The 18327-nt window shown below is 47.1% G+C and overlaps 1 protein-coding gene across 1 annotated transcript in view; it reads right to left on the bottom strand.

The window, feature by feature from the left end:
• Positions 1-18327, bottom strand: part of CHN2 (chimerin 2) — a 290116-nt gene that overhangs the window by 27197 nt on the left and 244592 nt on the right. Inside the window, exon 7 of the mRNA XM_059171458.1 lies at positions 6817-6894. Coding sequence (XP_059027441.1) covers positions 6817-6894 — 78 coding nt within the window. The remainder of the gene's footprint in view (positions 1-6816; positions 6895-18327) is intronic.

Raw genomic sequence — 18327 nt, 5'->3', positions numbered from 1 at the left:
ATCGGCTCAGACCACGTTCTAGACTGCAAGGAAAAGGCCGTGTGATTTGTGATGCCTGACCCTTGAGAACTGTTGCTTTTCCGTGTCAGGATACATCCAGGTTTCTGAACGTGGGCGCTATGACCATTTGGGGCTGGATAGGAGTTTACCAGGCTGGGAAAGATGGAGTTTGGTGGCTGGATTTGGTGGCCCCATTTGGGGCTGGGTAAATCTTTGTCATTGTAGGACATCTAGCAGCACCCCTGGCGTCTCCCCACTAGATGCCAGCAGCACCTCTCGGCTGGCACAACCAGAAATGTCTCCACACAGTGCCAAATGTGCCCCTGGGTGGGGGGCAAAGTGACCCCGATTGAAAGCCACTGGTATACACTAAAACCCTATCACCTCAGTTGGTCATTTTTATTATTCATATTAATGATATAAATAAATAGGAGAACTTTGTTTTACTTTGATTTGAAAAGGACTCTTTGGGTCAAAGGTAGGTTTGTCTTAGTTGCTTTAGATGCACAGAAGAGGAGGGCCAGAAGTGGCTCGAGTCACTGCCAGCTACAAGTCATTGGGTTTGGGGTGCAGGTGGCCATTGCCCAGAGTTAGCCCCAGAGCTGGAGGGCAGGTAGTTTGTCTCTGGCTCCCTCGAGGGGTCAGAAATGCTGGGCCCCCTGCCAAGCTCAGCCACGGGTCTTTCCGGTCATCTACTGCTTTTGCCAGAATCATGTGACACTGAACTCCTGAGAAATTAGGTTAAACTCCAGACTTTTCCCTCTTGCAAGATCAGATGAAATACTGACCTTGAAGTGAACCTTTTCAGATGGGAGCGGAACAGCTGAGGGGAATCGCTCCGTCAGGGACGGGCGACTGGGCTGCCCTGAGAGGCCTCCTTAGCAGATGTTGCCAGAGAGGTGGGTTTCTCCATCGGGGCACCACTCACTCCCAGATCTGTCTACTCGGCAGCTGCCCTATGACCTTTAAAATAGGACTCGATGTCTAAAATGGACTGCCATGAAGCTTTATGGGAATCTTCCCACTGCATAAAGTGATCAATTCTTGTGCTGACTTCCTATCGGGTTTATGAGGGTATGAGCCCTGACCTTCCTCTGACACTTCCCTGCCCCCGCAAACCCTCCAGGGCTCCTCCATCATCGAGTGCACTCTTCCTCAACCCCGGCCCTGCTGACGTGGGGGCTGGGAGCTCTTTGTCCTGGGGCCTGGGCCGGGCATCGTGGGATGTTCAGCACCATCTCTGACTTCTCCTAGAAACCCCAGGAGCACATCCCAGTTGTGAAGATCAGACATGTCTCTAGATGCTGCCAGATGTCCCCGGGGTAGGGGGTGGGGGTGGGGCAAAACCAGTCCACTTGAAAGCCGCCCTGTAGAAGAAGGGCTCACATTCTTATGTCCCCACAGGCTTTCTTGTACCTGGTAGTGCCTGGCTCATAACTGGCCCTCAGTCCAAATTTGCTAAATTAAAAAAAAAAAAAAGTCTGTCTAAATAACTATTTATTCCTATATAACTAAATAACTATTCCTACTCCCAGAACTTTGAAAAATACCCAGCTTCTATGGACAGGGATCACTGGTGCTTTTATTTTTCTAATCGCACAACACAAAAGGAATATTTCTCTGGACTTAACATGCCAGAATCAGTCATTTAGTCATTTAGAATAGCCCCTTTCGATTATACATCCTTTGGAATAAAACAAAATATAAAATTAGGAACAGCTAAGCACTTGCTGTGGGTCAGGCTCGTTAGTACATGGTATACCTTTAAGAAGCAGCTTGACCAAGCCACTTGCCCCGTGTGTGGCCTAAGCCAGGAGTCCCTCTTGGGTTTGCTGTCAAAATCTATCCTCTTTCACCAGGCTCTGCTGCTGGAAAGACAGACAAAAGAGTGGGGAAAAGTGGGCTAACACACTTTTAGGAGGTTAAGGAGGATGAGGGAAAGAGAAGGGGTTTGCGTATGGAAAGCGAAAATGTCTGTTCCAAAGCAAATGCCCACTGGACTGATACGAACGCGAAAAGCCATGACAGGCAGAGAAACTGGAAATGGGCCACATCACCTGGACTGGGCGGCGGTGGTGCGGTTGCACATGGACAAGTGTCCTGGTCCTAGCTCCAGGGCACACTCAGCCTCCTGGACTTCCAGTCCTGGTGCCCAGGATCTCATGGGGCAGGTAGGCATGCACAGAAGGAGCATGCTGCATGAGCATGCTTGGACATATGGTGTATATGGGAAGAGGGTCTACAGAGAGTAGAGGACATAATAGGGGATGTTGAGAAACCATTTTGCTTACATCCAGACCAGGCCACTTTTGAGAGTCACCACACCAGAAGTGGAGACAAGAAAGGTAAGCCTGGGCCTGTGTCTTTTCTGCTAGCCCCATGTGTGAGGCACTGGGTAGCCCTGTCCAGCCACACCTGCTGGCCAGATGCTGGCCTGGCACACCTTGATACGATTCATCTCTCTGGCACAGTCTGCTGACCCTGGCAAGGGCCCAGAGCTGGAAGGACTTGAGCACAGCAATGAGCCATGGCTGAGGGCAGGCTGTAGGGTTGGGTGGGGGTGAGGAGACCCTCTTAGGTAGTTAGGGCTATGCCATGTCTGCTGCATGTGCTTTCAACCAATATCATGGATAGCCTGCTCTGGGCCAGGCCCTGTTCTGGACATGGGGCTATCTGCAGGACAACAGACACAAATCCCTTCTCCCAGCCCCAGAGGGAATGTTTCCAGCCAGTAAAGGGAAAGCCAGCACCCAAAAGTAAATATGGACCATGCCAATGGTCAGTGCTATAGAGAAAAGTCAAGCTGGTAGGAGACTGGAGAAGAGAGGGGAGGGGAATAGGAAGGAGATGGATGGGACAGATGGGGAAGGGACAGGGAGAGGGAGAGGTGATGGGGAATGGGGGTAAAGTGGGGGTTGGGTGGTTTGCCCTTCAGTTTTTAGAACTTCCTGGAGCTCCACTCTCCATCCATATTCCATATAAGGAGAGAGAAGGGTCCTGCAAGGCCTGGGTGGAGGGAGAGAATTCAGTAGAAGGAAGGAGTGATGTACATGCACATGTACACGGGGAGGGTTGAGCCCCCGAGTAGGCAAAAATGCCCAGGGTCGTCAGTCTGCTTCCATCCGGCCCACCCTACACAAGAAGTGAGCACCTCTTTCCCTGACAGTCTCTTCCTGGCACCCCATTCACTTCTGGCTCATTTCTGACTCCAGGTTTTCGCTCATGTCATTGGCATTGCCCAAAAGCTCTTGTATTTTTCTATCGGATGCAGTTAATGAGTGAGGAAGAAACAGATGATAGCAAAAAAAAAAAAAAAAAAAAAAAAAAAAAGGAAGATCATGAGGAAGTAAGGGTAGAAAATAAATACGGAGACAAAGAAAGCTCAACACAAAAGCACAAGAGATGAGAGAGACAAAAAGATGAATAGCAAAAAAATAATCGAAGCTAACTTTACTGGGTGCCACAGACTATAAGCAATTTATGTGTATTCATTAAACCTTACAACACTCCCATCCTACAGATAAGGAAACTGAGGCTGTGAGAACTAAGCTCTTCATCCACGGTCAAACTGTAGCCAGGAGGACCCAGTTGGCCACGACATTATGTCATCACTGTGCAAAGTGGGGAAGGAAGGAAGGACAGTTATCCAGTTTGATGGGGCTCTGGAGTTCATTAGCCTGCAGATGTTGAAGCTTAGCCACAGGTGTTGTTAGGGTAGATGAGCTCAAAGAGAGCTCTTCCATCCACAGGAAAGTGTCTCTTTCAGTCAGCTGGATAAATAGAGATGCAGATGTAAAAGGAGTTAAATAAAGGAGTGTATTTTCTGGGTATTAGAGAGCTTTCCTTTCAGAGAGGATCCTGTCAACTTCATATTTTTTTCAACAAATACCTCCTGATTCCCAGTATGTGGAAGTAATCCCAGAGAATTTAGGATTTAAATGAGCAACAGCTGCATCTGCACACAGTGTTGAAAAGTATGCAATTATTGCAGGAGATGAAGCGTAACTTCAATTTGCTTCCCAAAGTTCTTGTTCCCAGAGCTAACTTTTGTCTTTTCCTTTTCCTAAACATGGCTTTGTTTAGAAAGTGGGACAGCAGATAGGCACTCAGGCACAATGCCGGGGACAGCTTTCTGGAAGAAGGGAGCGTAAGTTCCCAACCTGTGTAGGGGCGGGAGTTTCTATTCATTCCTCTTGAAGTTCCTGGGTAGAGCCAGGAGACTGCTTTTTACCTGGGGAAGTAGTCCTTAATAGGGCAGAAAATCCTGTTGTAGGGTGAGGCATTTAGACCTGCTGACAGATTGGAATCTCTCAGAGGAGCCCTTAGGCAAGAGTGTAGACCAGGCTTATTGAGGCTTTATGTGCTGATAATCATGTAAATGAGATTAGTTGTCCTTTTTAATGAACACTTACTTTATGCCCTACATAGTACTCTCAAATAATAACCTAAATTACAAATCAAGAGAGTTTCTGAATAAAGCCTATTAGATGTCAGCATAAAGAGCAAATCTGTGTTTTAGGTCTTAATTTTATACTAATTCCAAGCAGATGGCAAGGGGCCTTCGGTAAGTGTTTTCTTTGTTTGGTTAATTCAGTGGTGTGTTCCTGAAAACCCACTGCTCTATTTATAGCACTGACTAGCTTTTAGAAGATTCCTCTAAGGACCAGGCAAAACTCCCACTTAAAATTAGTTGGGGGTGGGGAGAGGTCTGAATGCGGGTGGCAGGGGCGAGGAAGGACAGAGGGAACCGCCCCCTCCTGGCCCTGCCACTCACTCTTAAGGACAGTGACACGAGCAGTACCATTGAGAGCCATAATCAAGGGACACAGAGACTCAAGGATCTGCTGTGTCTCAAAGAGGTCTATTTAAAACACGGAAGAGAAATGCTCTGTCTGGCTTGTGTATTTTCCTCTAACAACTTGTCTGCTCTCTGCCCTTTCTTGTCTCAATAGCTGTGGATAGCTGTGTTAGAAGAGATCACACCAAATAAATAGCGACTTTTCAAGCAAACAGTGAAAAAGCTGTTGATGGAGCCTAGTGATAAGTAATTAGAACAGATCGTGTGTTAACAACAGCACTATTCAAGAAAATGAGTTTCAAAAGATCTTTAGGTTTCAAATGTCTTTGATTCGTCTCGGAGATTAAAAATGCCAAAGTCTGTTCTGGAAGGATCAGTCCACTGAATATGCGTGTGTGTTTTGCCCAAGAGCTCAGAGACAGTACACAGAGGGAGAAGCTACCCCCATAAGAAAGCATATCTCAGTAAGGGCATAATTCCAATTGCATCTTAAAGCCGGAAGAGTTGGAATTTTCAAGAGGAAGGACAAGAATTTGTAAGTCCAAGAAGACTCCTCCTCCCAATCTATGGTGGCACATCCACAGGGTGCAAAGAATCAGGGTTTCCACCCAAAGTTAGAAAAACACTTTAAGGCAAAAAAAATTAGTAAGGGTAAATAGAGAAAACAGGAAAAAAAAAAAAGGCTTTCAGTGCCACCAGTCAGACCTGTCACTCTTCAGCAATGGGAGAAAGATCAAGAGCCTTGGCATCGAAGAGATCTATATAATACAATTCTTCACCCTCATGCTAAATACGGAGGGCTGGGTAATTCCATTCCTCAGCTCAGTTATAGGATGCAAATGCCTGGGCCACTGGCTTTCTAAAAACAGCAGCAGGGCAAACAGACCCAACTGACACAAATGAATATTGAATAGACCCATGTTTGTCCTTAAAAAGAACTGGAAAACAACAGAATAAAAGAGGTTTCCCAGGTCACCTCTGACAAAGGGCTTTCTACTTCCAACAGTTACTTAGGCTACAGGTCCTAAAGGAAGCGAGTTTAAAAAAAAAAAAAAAAAAAAAAAAGGCAGCAATTCACCATTTGCTGCCCCTGCCTCTTTTCTTCCTGGATCCTTCATCTCCACTCTTTCCATCTTCCAAATGGTCAGCCCACTTGCTGGGGCAAAACCTCGAAATCCATCTTATCTCTCCTCCACTCAACAACATCCCTGCCCGGGCAATTTGGCATCAGAACCTCCTCCAGCCCTTCCTGGAACACTCACTAGGTCAAAGGAAATGGGCCGTGATTGCCGACGGCAGGCCGTTTTTACAAGCGCTAGTCCAAAACGAGGACAGCAGTGTTTCCAACTTATAAACACACATGGGAATAGCCGCTAAGACTCCCACCAGCTCTCCGAATCTTTCTGTTTGGTCTGCTGAGCAGGATCAAGGCTGAGCCGGGAGGGAGCTTGGCCAGGCTGCCGGGGTGACCCCCCCATCCCTGCGCCCGGAGCACAAACAAAAGCTCCTGGATGGTATCTCCTGCCATCACTTGCTTTCACAGCTGTCTACACATAAACCAAAGGGGTTAGCATCCCCGAAAACAAAGACGAAACACAGACTGTGAAATGGGCAACTGTTTTCTGTTGCTCAAAAACAGCAATATTCTTTAGGGCTCCTCTGAGTGGAAAAGTACTGCTCGACGTCCACCGGCCAGAAGCGCCCGCCCTGCCGCAGACAGGGCACGCTCTGGGTTGGTTCGCTGGACGGCGATACGAAGAGGAAATGGGCCCAGGGCTCCAGAGCTAAGTGACCACACCAGACAGGGGTTTCTAGGCGTCAGCATGGAGCCAGCTGCTGTCTGGGGTCTCGGGTTTGATACAAGGCAACTGTGTTCGGAGGGTGATGCGCCTAGCTAGTGCAAAGCCAAGGAATCTGCCTTCTTGCTACTTCACAGTCAAAGACGGGATGGCAACCATCAACCGTCCCTCTCCACCTGCCCTTGAAGAACGGAAAAAAGAGCGCCGTGGCTTGCTTACCTTAAAGTTGTGGGTCTTCTCGTAGTTGAAGTGGTTGTCGTTGTGCGTGAGGGCGGCCCTTCGGACCAGGGACGAGATCTGTGAACAGGCAAAGAGTTTGAGAGGGGGCCACAGGAAACCGCCTCGGACTCCCACCTTCACCCCCAAGGCCACGGCCAGCAGCTCCTGGCGCTTCCTGCCTGGCTTTGGCTTCCGAACCACTGCACACTTTTTCTCGTTTTCCAGCCAGCGTTCCTCGGAGAACATGGTGCCGGGAGCCCACATCTTCCTCGTTTCCCCTGTGAGGGCTCTGCGCTGGCAGGTTTTGTGAACCGCGGCTAATGTTAGGCAGATCTGAGGCAGCTGCGTCCTGTCTGCAGAGGCCTCCGGCATGTGACCTGGGAGGGCTGGTTGGAGTGATGGAGGGGGCTCTGCCTCTGAATAAGGACGGGGCTGTTTCGTGCTATTTCTTGGGGCCGACGTGTGCCTGAAACAATAGCACACATTCATGGGCACAGCAGTCCCCCCAAGCTGTATCCCGGCGCCGCTGAGGACGAAGGAGGGGGGTCGGGGGGAGGGCAGGGGCAGGCAGCTTTATTCCTCCTGCCGCAGGAGGACCTCTTGTGCTTGCTTGCTTGCACATTTCACACACGCACACACACACGCACACACACCCCCAACTAGTTCTGACGTTCAAAGCCTGGGGCTGCATCCAATGATTTTGGGGGCTCTGAACCCCATCCTGGGCTGAACTCAAGCAGATTAAACCTTTAGACCCTGATGATTATTTAATCTCATGGGGATAAAGCCTGCCTCTCTTAAAAAAAAAAAAAAAAAAAAAACCTGCCCTAGTTCTTGAAGCTTAATTTTTATTCTTATGCATGCATTAAATTAGAGCAGTCTGAACACTGAGTGGGGCACAGGGAAAGAGCATGGCATTTTAGCTCTGAGTTCTATAGCCAGAGTTTCAACACTGGGAGGATGTCTTGCTCTGAGACACTCCCTAGTCTCCCTTCTCGCCTCCAACTTTCAAATCCCTGCACACACATTGACAAGACAATGTTCCTCAACTAAAACCCAAACATCAAAGTTGCCTTTATTTTAAATATGACACCTTCAGCGTTCATTCTGTCAGCGTCCAAGCCTGATGCTTCCCTGATGTTCTTAAAAGCCTCATCTATTTGAAGATCTCCTTTGAGACCAAAGTTTTTGGACCCAAGTCTTGTCACAGTTTCGGGACTAGCCCTGATCCATGGATGAGGTTTAAGGCAGCACATGGTGGTCAGTAAAATCCATGCTCTTGGAGCTGGGAAGCAAGGAGGCTGTGGGTAGCTGGACCATTACACAGACGCACGGTCCACGGATGCCTTCCTGGCCTCAGTAGACACAGGGCCCCCCATTCCAGCCCCTGCAAACAGCCTTATGAAGAAGAATGCAAGGTCGGTGCTTTCCAGGAATTCTTGATTCCTGATGATTACCTCATTCTACCTTGGTTCAGAAGTGCATCCTTCCAGGTGACCCTTGTTACCATCAGTGATGAGAGGAGCCATTCCCCCCCCCCCTTTTTTTGAGAAGGGGAGCCAGGAGGGGTCAGAGGGAGAGGGTGAGAGTATCTTAAGCAGATACCACACCCCCCACGGAGCCCGATGCAGGGCTGGATCTCATGACCTTGAGATCGTGACCTGAGCCGAAACCAAGAGTCAGATGATTAACTGACTGAGCCACGCAGGCACCCCTGAGAGCCAACTTTTATACTGAGCTCTTAAGTACAATCACCTGTACCAGATGACATTTAGAATGTGTTAAATGCAGCTACTCATTTACTTTTCAGCTCATGTGTATGAGAAACAAGACTTTCACCCCCATTTTTTGGATGAAGAGATTGAGGCACCAAGCAAAGGCGCAGCAAGTTGTCCAAGGACAGGCCATGGGCTTAAATGGCACAGGCCAGGACTCGAACCCCAAATATCTGTGTCCAGCACCTGTGTTTCTCAACACCAAGTCCTGGCCTAAGTAAGCCAAGTTGGTCCCTAGTGTGCCATCGTGCCCTACTTTATCTGAAATACCCGTTAGATCCGCCCCCCTTCCCACTCTTGCCACACGGTATCTCCACACATGCTGTACACACAAAGGCCTGATGTTCTCCTTAGTCGGTTATACCTGCTCAGAAAAGGCCAGTGACTCTCTACAGCCTGACCATGCTGTGGAATTGCGGGCCCTTCATGAGCTTTTCTCAATCAACCCAGCTCATCTCTTTGCCAGCACTCCCCTCACAAATATTACAAACCCTCTTCTCTGATGCACCCTTCACCTCAGTAGCCGGCTCCATCCTCTAGCACATTCCAGGATCATGTGATATATAGACACGCTCAACAACTTTCTAACTCAGATGCTACTCTCTCCAAAAAGTCTTCTCCCCACTCCCTGCCAGAGGCCAACTCTCTCCTCCAAAATCCCATAGGGGTTTTCCCCAATTTTTCTGATTGCACTTGTCCCTTTCTATCTTGTATTAGATTTATGCCTGTCCCTGCCCTAATGAGAAGTCACTCTGACAGCCTCTATGTCCAATTCACATCAGTTTCCCCTTCATGAGCATCTAATAAAATCCCTTGCCACAGTAGGCACTGAATAAATGTAAGTCACCAGGAGAAGCTGAACCTCTGGGAAGCGAGCATTGCGGAGGAAGCTGTGCAAAGGTGACTTAGGGTTGGGGTCTCCTGTCCATTCTATGAGCTCCCATCACCATGCGGTAGCTTCTAGGGACCTAAACCTCCAGGGATCTGCCTTCCTGGTGGGTCCTGCCAGATTCTTCCTTCCCTTGGCCCAACCACAAAGGACATCTGCTTTTCAGGGGGGTTGAGTAGAAGCAATGATGTATCTTTGAAAGGCTTGTAATCCTTAGCCTAAAGGCAGAAAGACAGAAGGAATAGGATCCCTTCCCAAACCTTCACTGCTAGCCAGTCCACAGGAACCTTTTTTTGACGGTGAACCATTCTGTGTAAAGTAGATTCTGTGAACTAAACTAGGCTAATTATATGGATGTATGGTTTTTAGAATCTAGTAACACAACTATTTAAAGAGAAAGTGGGCAAAAAGGGTCTCCTTTTCCTTTTGGTATATAGCTGGTTGAAGACAAGGAAATCTAGTATTTTCCCTTTTGTTTGTGCCTTTACTTACAAGTAATTTTTACTTCTATGTGTGACAGTGGTTTCTTTTTCAAACATTTGTTCCTTAGAATTCACCCAGACACAGGGCACATTCAGACATGTGAAGGAACCACACACTGGTCACTTAAGATGTATCTTGACAAGGAACCAGAAGGGCTGGCGTTTGAGCAAGCACTATTGTGAGCCGTGTGGATGACCCCAGATCACCCTCTTACTACAGGAAAAATGATTACAAATGTCTCTTGGTCAAATTTCCCTCTTAAAGAACTCCACCACACAGAGCTCTTTACCCAGGCATCTCAAGGACAACGCCTTGGTTTCTTTTATGTCCCCCACAGTGACTGATACGTGTTCTCTATACACGGTAGACATTTCGTACTTTGGCCGACAGTCGTTTCTAACACAAATTTCTGTCTGACTTATTTTTGTACACACATTCATGGAGCATGAAGACACATTTCCCTACATGCTCTGCTTCAGTCAGGGATTCTCCACCTTGAAACTACTGACATTTGGGACCAGAAGATTATTTGCCCAGGGAGGCTGTCCTGTGCATGGTAGGACATTTGGTGGTATTTCTTGCCTCTACTAGCTGATGCCATCAGAACCCCCAACTGTAGTAATCCAGACTCTTTCCAGACATTGCCAAGTTTCTCTTCTGGGGCAAGACTGCCCACAGCAGAGAATACCTGGGTTAAATTAATAACACACGTCTTTATAGCACTGCTGCCTTTGTGCCGAGTATTGTACTAAGTACTTTACATGCACTGACTCATTTACGATTTATAGGGTGGGTACTGTTATAATTATCCCCACTTTACACATGAGGAAGTGGGAACTGGGAGTCTAAGTGACTTCCCCAAGGTCACATAGCTGGTAAGTGGTATAGCTGAGATTAGAACACAGGTACAACTAACTAGAGCTGGATTTTTTTTTTTTTTTTTTGCTAAGAATAAGTTTATTTTTGATTGTGATTAAATACACATAACATAAAATTTACCATTTGAAGGGCACCTGGGTGGCTCAGGAGGTTGAGCCTCTGCCTTCGGCTCAGGTCATGATTTTAGTATCCTGGGATTGAGCCTTGCTCAGCAGGGAGCCTGCTACCCCACACCCCCCCCACCCCCGCCTGCCTTGCTGCCTGCTTGTAATCTCTCTCGGTGTCAAATAAATAAAATCTTTTTTTAAAGATTTACCCTTTGAACCATTTTAAAGTGTATAATTCAGCCATTCAGCGGCATTAAGTACATTCACAATGCTCCGGAATCATTACTGCTATCCAGAACATTCCCTTCACCCACAATGAGACCCCGCATTCAGTAAGCAGTCCTGCCCCATTCCCCTCTCCTTCTAGCCCCTGGCAGCCACCACTCTGCTCTCTATCTCCATGGATTTCCTGGGTCTGAATATTTCATGTAAGTGGAATCATACAACATATGGTCCTCTGTGACGGGCTTCTTTCACTTAGTAAACTGTTTCCTATGTTCATCCATGCTATAGCATGTCTCACTACTTCACTGATTTTTATTGCTGAATAATAACCCATTGAATGGACATAATACATTTCACTGATGTACATTTGTACTGTTTCCACCTTTTGGCTATTGTGAGTAGTGCTAACAAGTTTCTGTTTGAACATCTATTTTCAGTTCTTTTGGAGATACAATAAATCTATGCTTCTAATCACCCTGGAAATGGCTTCATTCAAATGGTGTCCACATTTAAAAATATCCAGTGTTTAAAGGTCCAAATTACTCTCTTCCCTGCTGTTAACCATTAGCAACTCCTGGTTTCCCTGGTCTGTTTTTTTTAAAGAGGAGACTTTTGTTTACCCTGAGACGGCTTTCAGAGCAGGCACCACTTAAGATACTTCTGGAAGTAGGTGGGGCTATAAATAAATAGTGAAATTAACTCACCACTTCCTTTTTCCTTTTTATAAATAAGGGTTTGGGTTCTGTTTTTTATGGCCTCTCACTATTCTTCTTTCTGTGATGAGGATCCCTGAATCCAAGAAAGAATCAGGTGACACGAAGGCCGGGGAAGGTTGTCAGATGAGGACAAGGGGGCGAGGGTGGGGGTCAGGGGGCAGAAAGATGTGGGAAAACTGAAGCCTGCTGGGATGCCGGTGTGCGTGCAAAGTGCCCCGAGAGAAGGACGGTGGGAGAAAAAAAGTCCGTGCTGACTTTAGGGACCTAGCATCAGAAGCCCATCAGGGACCTCAGAAGTTCATCCAGCCAAGGGCCCCTCTTCACCTGGCTCAGACAGCCTCACCTGTCAGGACCATGACATTCTGCCTTATTCGTACCGATTTCTAGAAAAGGTGATTTATCATCAACCTGACATTCTTCCACAGACTTCAAGTAAATTCCATTCTGCATTTTAAAGAAGGTTCATTGAAAATGTCATGATCTGCCCCTGAAAAATCTCTCCCGACTATTCCAGCCCCAGCTCTTAGGTTTCTGGGGCACGCTCTCGCCTCTTTGTCCTTTGAGTCTGAGCCCCCTTAGGGGGTGACAGCCTGAGCTATATACCCTGCCTGCAAATACTGCATCTGTTGGCAGCTGCTGCCTCGTGGAAGTATAGGAACTGAAAATCACTACTGCCCAGGCTGGCGGGCTTGTCCTTAGGAGAGCTCTCAGAGAGACTGCGCTGTTTGGATGAGGTAGCTCCTCTCTGGGGAAAATAGTTGGCAATGTATCAAATGTCTTCTGTGCATTGACCCAAAGATTCTATTTCTAGGATTCTCTTAAGAAGGTTTTCAGACATGGGGCGCCTGGATGGCTTAGTTAAGTGTCTGACTTGATTTTGGCTCAGGTCATGGTCTCAGGGTTGTGAGATGGAGCCCCGAGTCAGGCTCCACACTGGATGTGAAGTCAGCTTGAGATTCTCTCTCTCTCTCTCTCCCTCTGCCCCTCCTCTGCTTTCTTTCTCTCTCTCTCTCTAAAAAATAAAAGGTCTTCAGATGAAGTAGATAGAAAAGATACATAGATTAAGATATATTCATCATAACAATAATATTGAGAAATGAGGAATATCTTACACATCCAAAAGAGGGGAGAGGTTAAATTACGGTGTAAACATGTAATCGAATATTATATAAAATAACAAAATGATTAAAATAACTTTTGTAAAGATTTTATTTATTTGACAGAGATCACAAGTAGGCAGAGAGGCAGGGAGAGAGAGAGAGAGAGAGAGAGAGAGAGAAAGAGAGAGGAGGAAGCAGGCTCCCTACTGAGCAGAGAGCCCCATGTGGGGCTCAATCCAGGACCCTGGGATCATGACCTGAGCCAAGCCACTCGGCACCCCCATTAAAATAACTTTCAATGGTGAAGGGATATGCTCCTGATATAATGTTCGTAAGAAGCAGGCTCTTGAACCATATATGGTATGATTCCCACTTTTGTTAATCAGATGACCCAGAAAACATCAGAACCTACCAGAACTTCACCAACACACCAAACTGTTGGAGATAAGCAACAGTCATCTCTGGGTTAAATAATTATAATAGACATTTATTTTCTTCTTTATTCTTTTCTGTACTTTCTGAGTTTCCTACAATGATTACATTCTATGTCCATCATATAAAAATGTGGACTTTGTAAAAGTACATCATAAAAACTTTGTTCGATTTAGTGGGCCTAGCTAATAAATCCTTAACATCAAAGACAACCTTTGAGCCCAACCCATCCTGCCTGCTGTTTTTACAGGTGAGAACTGAGAGTCAGAGAAGTTCATGATCTGCGCCCCCTCCACTCCCACCCCAGCACGGGGCTGTTCGACAACTAGATCTAGAATTGGATCCAAGCCCCGGGTTCTCTTGCCTGTGACCCTTCTGCGGCTGATGCCTCTCACGCTGGGGCCAGTCTCGGAACCCCAGAAGGCTTGTGCAAACACAGACTGCTGGGCCCCAGCCCTAGTACTTCTGACTTAGTGCGAGATCATTCCTAAGAATCTGCCCCTCTCACAGGTTTCCAGGTGATGCTGATGTTGGTTCCACACTTTGAGGACCCGTTTTGTGTATTCCACTGTATCAATGGGTCTCACCCAGCCTTGATGAAGTTTAGAATCACCTGGGAACAAACAAAAGCCATGCTCGAGCTCCATCTATGACCAATTAAATCCAGATTTCTGAGAATGGACCCAACACTTAAAAAAAAAAAATCCTCCAGCAGATTCTAATGCACTCCTAGCATTGAAAGCTGCTGTACTGATCTCAAGTGTTTCAATGGAGGGCAAGTGTTAGAGAAGACGGAGGTAGCCAAGTGCTAAATGCTATTGAACAGCCTCCCCTCCCACAAACGAATCGATACTTTTTCAAACACAAAATGCGACCCTGTTTCTACGCCGCCCCACCCCCACCCACCTCCCATTGTGCTACTTAAAACCTCCATGGATTCTTAAGCTAAAAGCAAAGCTCCATACCAGGGCCTCCAGGGACCTGTGTCAGCTCCTGCCCTCGCCAGCCTTGCCTCCCATCCCTTTCTTTCTGTCATCTTGAGAATTGATAACCACAAATTATTAGTATGCTTTTAAAATGATTGTCCACATGACCCCTTCTAGACTGCTAGCTTTATGATATCAGGCACTGTGTGTGCTCTCAGCACGAAAGGGACCCCAGGGTCATACCTTGTACCTGGCACAAAGCAGGCTTTTACTAAATTTTACTGAAAGAATGAATGAATGAATGTCTATGTCTATAAATTATCTTGAGGTCAAAGGACCACTGTAGAGGCTAGTCATCATCACTACCTATTTATCTAGTCAATTCACTCTTATGGGTCTCTGATACAGAATCCAGGGGCCATGCACTTCGGGTTTCTTTTTGATGAAGCTGTCAGATCTCTCCTGTCACAGGCTGGGGCCCTGGAAACAGGGAGAACCTGCAGGGTCAGGGCCTAAGGGAGGTTTGACCCCGGAATAATATTTTTAAAAGTAGCATCATATATTTGTGGGGTACCATATATCTTTCCTCTATAAAGAAGATAGTATGGGTGTCATTATTCTCACTTCATTTAAGAAAACTGAGGTTCTAATAGGCATGTCCAGGGGAAGAGAATCTTGATCTTGTGTCTTGATTTCCTTCCCATGGGAATCCCTGATGCTTGACTCGTAGCTAATCAGCTCCATTAAATCCTGCCCAAAGACAATCAGTAAAATGCTGCAGGCATTCAGTCAGCTTGAAATGAAAAATATATACACACGCACACATATGCATATGAATACATATAAAGATAAATATATACACACACATACATATGTGGGACTGGTGGATGGATATGAAGCAAGCATGATGATTTTTGCTGGGGGATTCTAGATCTCTATTCTTGTAGACAAGTGAAAAAAACAAGGAGTTTTAAGTGAAATAAGCCCACACTCCTGAATGATCATCAAAGGGTTGGTTTGCTTGTACTGATGCCACTCAACCCAGCCTAACTGATCCCACGTACTCTGAACACTCCTGGTGCCAGATACATCGTCCTTGCTCCTTCTCAGACCCGCCCCCATAGTGTTGGCTATACTCTCTGCTTGGGGTCTATAGTCCTGAAAGAGGAGGGAGACAACACAAGGGTGTGGCGCTCCTCCCCGTGACTGTTGCAGAAGGGAGAGGGAGCGGCTTGGGCCTCTGCCTTCTCTCCTGCCCACGTGCGGCTCCGAGCTGCAGAAGCCTGGCTTCGGCTGAGTCCATCAAAGCACTGGGGATGGAAAGTTGCCCTGGCTGACTCCTGAAACTGCCAGGGACCCCCCAAACTGCCACGCTTGGCTCATAGGAGAATGGGGCCTTTCTTTCTGATGGCCCAACACGCCCAGCTGCCACTTCAATTGTTCTCCAGGGACAGATGGCCACTCTCGATGTGAGAGACACGAGAGGGCTGAAGGACCAGCTCGCTTCCCTTTCACGTCCCATTCCCCTTCATCTACAGCAGCCAGCGTTCACCCCACCCTGGGGCGCGTGTGGGGTCTCTAGAAGGGACCCAGGCACCTTGTTTGGAAGCAAACAAATAATTGGATCCCTCTGGGGCCGACCGAGTGTGTAATGTCGTCCTCGCCCTTCTCCCGGCATCACTTCTCCAGCTGTGTGACGGGGCCGGAAGGCAACGGTTTGGGCCGATGGCTGCTGTCTCTCACAGACAGCTCGGGTGCGGACACCAAAATTCTTCTGTGTTAAAGAGGGACTCCCTAGGCTGTGTCAAGCATCTCACACATTCCAAAACATAGCTCTCGCTGCTTTGTTTTTGTGCCGTTTTTAAGAGACGGAAAAGTAGAGTTCTCTATCAGTATAGTCATCCGTTTGTTTAGGCAAGAACTTGAAGACCCTTGGATTTCTTAAATGCCAAGGTTAAGATGGTCTGGCAGGGTTATTTGTGAGAGAATGGAGCATGTGTTGGATCACATGCCTTAAAATTGCTTTGGGATATTTTAGGTAACCTTTTGTAAAACTAAGACCTGCGGAAACAAGACACATTTCAAGGGAGAAGCTGCTATTACGAAGTTCCCAGCGATTATTTCCCGTCTCTTCTCATATGCCACATCCATTTCTTTTTGTTTGTATTTCCTTGCTGTCAGGTACCTTCTTCCCACTTGGGGCCAAAGAAGTAGGTGCCCAAAATGATTGCCTGACGGGTTTTATTACAAAAGTCGAAGATGCTCCTGTGCTGGCTTACAGCGCCCAGCTGCAGAGTGGAAACTGTGTCTCCTCTGACCCTCTCCCTGCCGCTGTCGCTCACATAGCTAAGCCTCAGAAAGGGCCGCCAGAGGCTCTAGGATTGCCGAGTTACATTTTCTCCTCATACCGCAGCCTGGCAATTCGCAGAGCAGAGCGTGCCAAATAGAGCCTCAAGCTGCTTCTCTACCATGTTCTCTGGTAAGCAATTGGAGAAAGGCGCACCTTGGTCGAAAGAAAAAAAAAAAAAATCAAACGGACTGGCTGTTTTCTGCTTGCAAACTCTCCTATGTTGCAATGGACAGAGACTCCAGTTAAATGGCTTTACAAAATTTCACAAAAAATATCTCAAATGCCCTACTGGGCCCTTCCCGCAAGCCATCACCCAGACAGAATCGTCTCTGACGTCATTCACAGCTGTGCAGCTGAAGGAGCCCAATATAGCTCCTGGGGCTATTTATGAACCCAGCGCTTCTGGAACACGGTCACCAGCAGACTCCAAATGTGAATCTCAGTTTATTTCTGGTCTTCTGGGTGAGGGGTGACTGGGAACTTCATCTTCCACAATTGGTCCTCATATGTGTGTGTTGGCCAACCTTATGCCAAGTATATGATCCTGCCGCACCTTCCAAGATGGAATGCCCTTCTACCAGTCCCCATGGGCTCTGGGAGGGCATCCTGTCAGCCTGATGCCTAAGCACCAGTGTTCCAGAGGGAAACCTCCACATGAAATGACCTCCTCTACTTCGACCTCAGCTGTTTTAATGCAGTATAATTGTACTTGAAATGTTTTTTAGTTTTTCCCTTCCTTCCTACCATCTTTCCTTCCTTCCTTCTTTCCACAAAAATTTATTAAACACTAATTATATTTCAGACCCTGTTTAACATCAACGGGATTGAGTAGTGAACAACTGACAAAAATCTCCGTTCTCTTGGAGAGCAGACATAAACAAAACTATTGAGTACGTTACAGATTATTCTAGGAAGGGATAAGTACTCTAAAGAAACAATAAAGTGAGAATATAGGCTAGAAATGGAGGGTACAACTTAAAGCAGGAAGGTCAGGAGAGGCCTCACTGAAAAGGTGACATTTGGAAGACTGGCAGGAGGTGATAGGGTGAGCCAGGCTGATATTTGAAGGAAGCGCCTTCCAGGCAGAGGGTATGGCCAGTGCAAAGGCCCTGAGACAGGAGTGAGGTTGGCATGTTCAGGAAATACCAAAGATGAAGGGTGGCTAGAGTAGCGTGTACTCGGAGGTGAGGCGAGACACGCAGAGCCTTGCAGGAGAGAGGAAGGACTCCTGCTTTCACACTGAGTGAGGTCAGCAGCCACTGCAGGACCCTGCGTGGATCTGCGGTATGAGCTGAAAAGCATTGTATGTGAAGCCTGCAGTATGCTCCCCACCACTTAAAACTCACAAAATATATTAGAATGAGATCAGCAACAAAATAGAAAAAACGAGTCGTAACAACTGTGGAGCACAGACTGCGCCAGGCACATTCACCGCTGCCTCATTTGGTGTGTCTCATGACGTGGCTATTATCCCCATTTCATTAATGAGGAAACCGAAGCTAAGAGCTTAGGCTCTCACTATTCAAGCTTGTACAACAATAAGTGGATGTGAACCAAGGGTCAGCGGCTCCGTAATTCCTATTCCTATTCCTAAATTTCACGTGATTCTCTCTCCACATTATTTGTCCC

This window comes from Mustela lutreola, chromosome 4 (assembly GCF_030435805.1).
Source record: "Mustela lutreola isolate mMusLut2 chromosome 4, mMusLut2.pri, whole genome shotgun sequence".
Lineage (NCBI taxonomy): Eukaryota > Metazoa > Chordata > Mammalia > Carnivora > Mustelidae > Mustela > Mustela lutreola.
The sequence above is the reverse complement of the archived record's forward strand: the minus strand, read 5'-3'. Positions and strand labels throughout refer to the sequence as shown.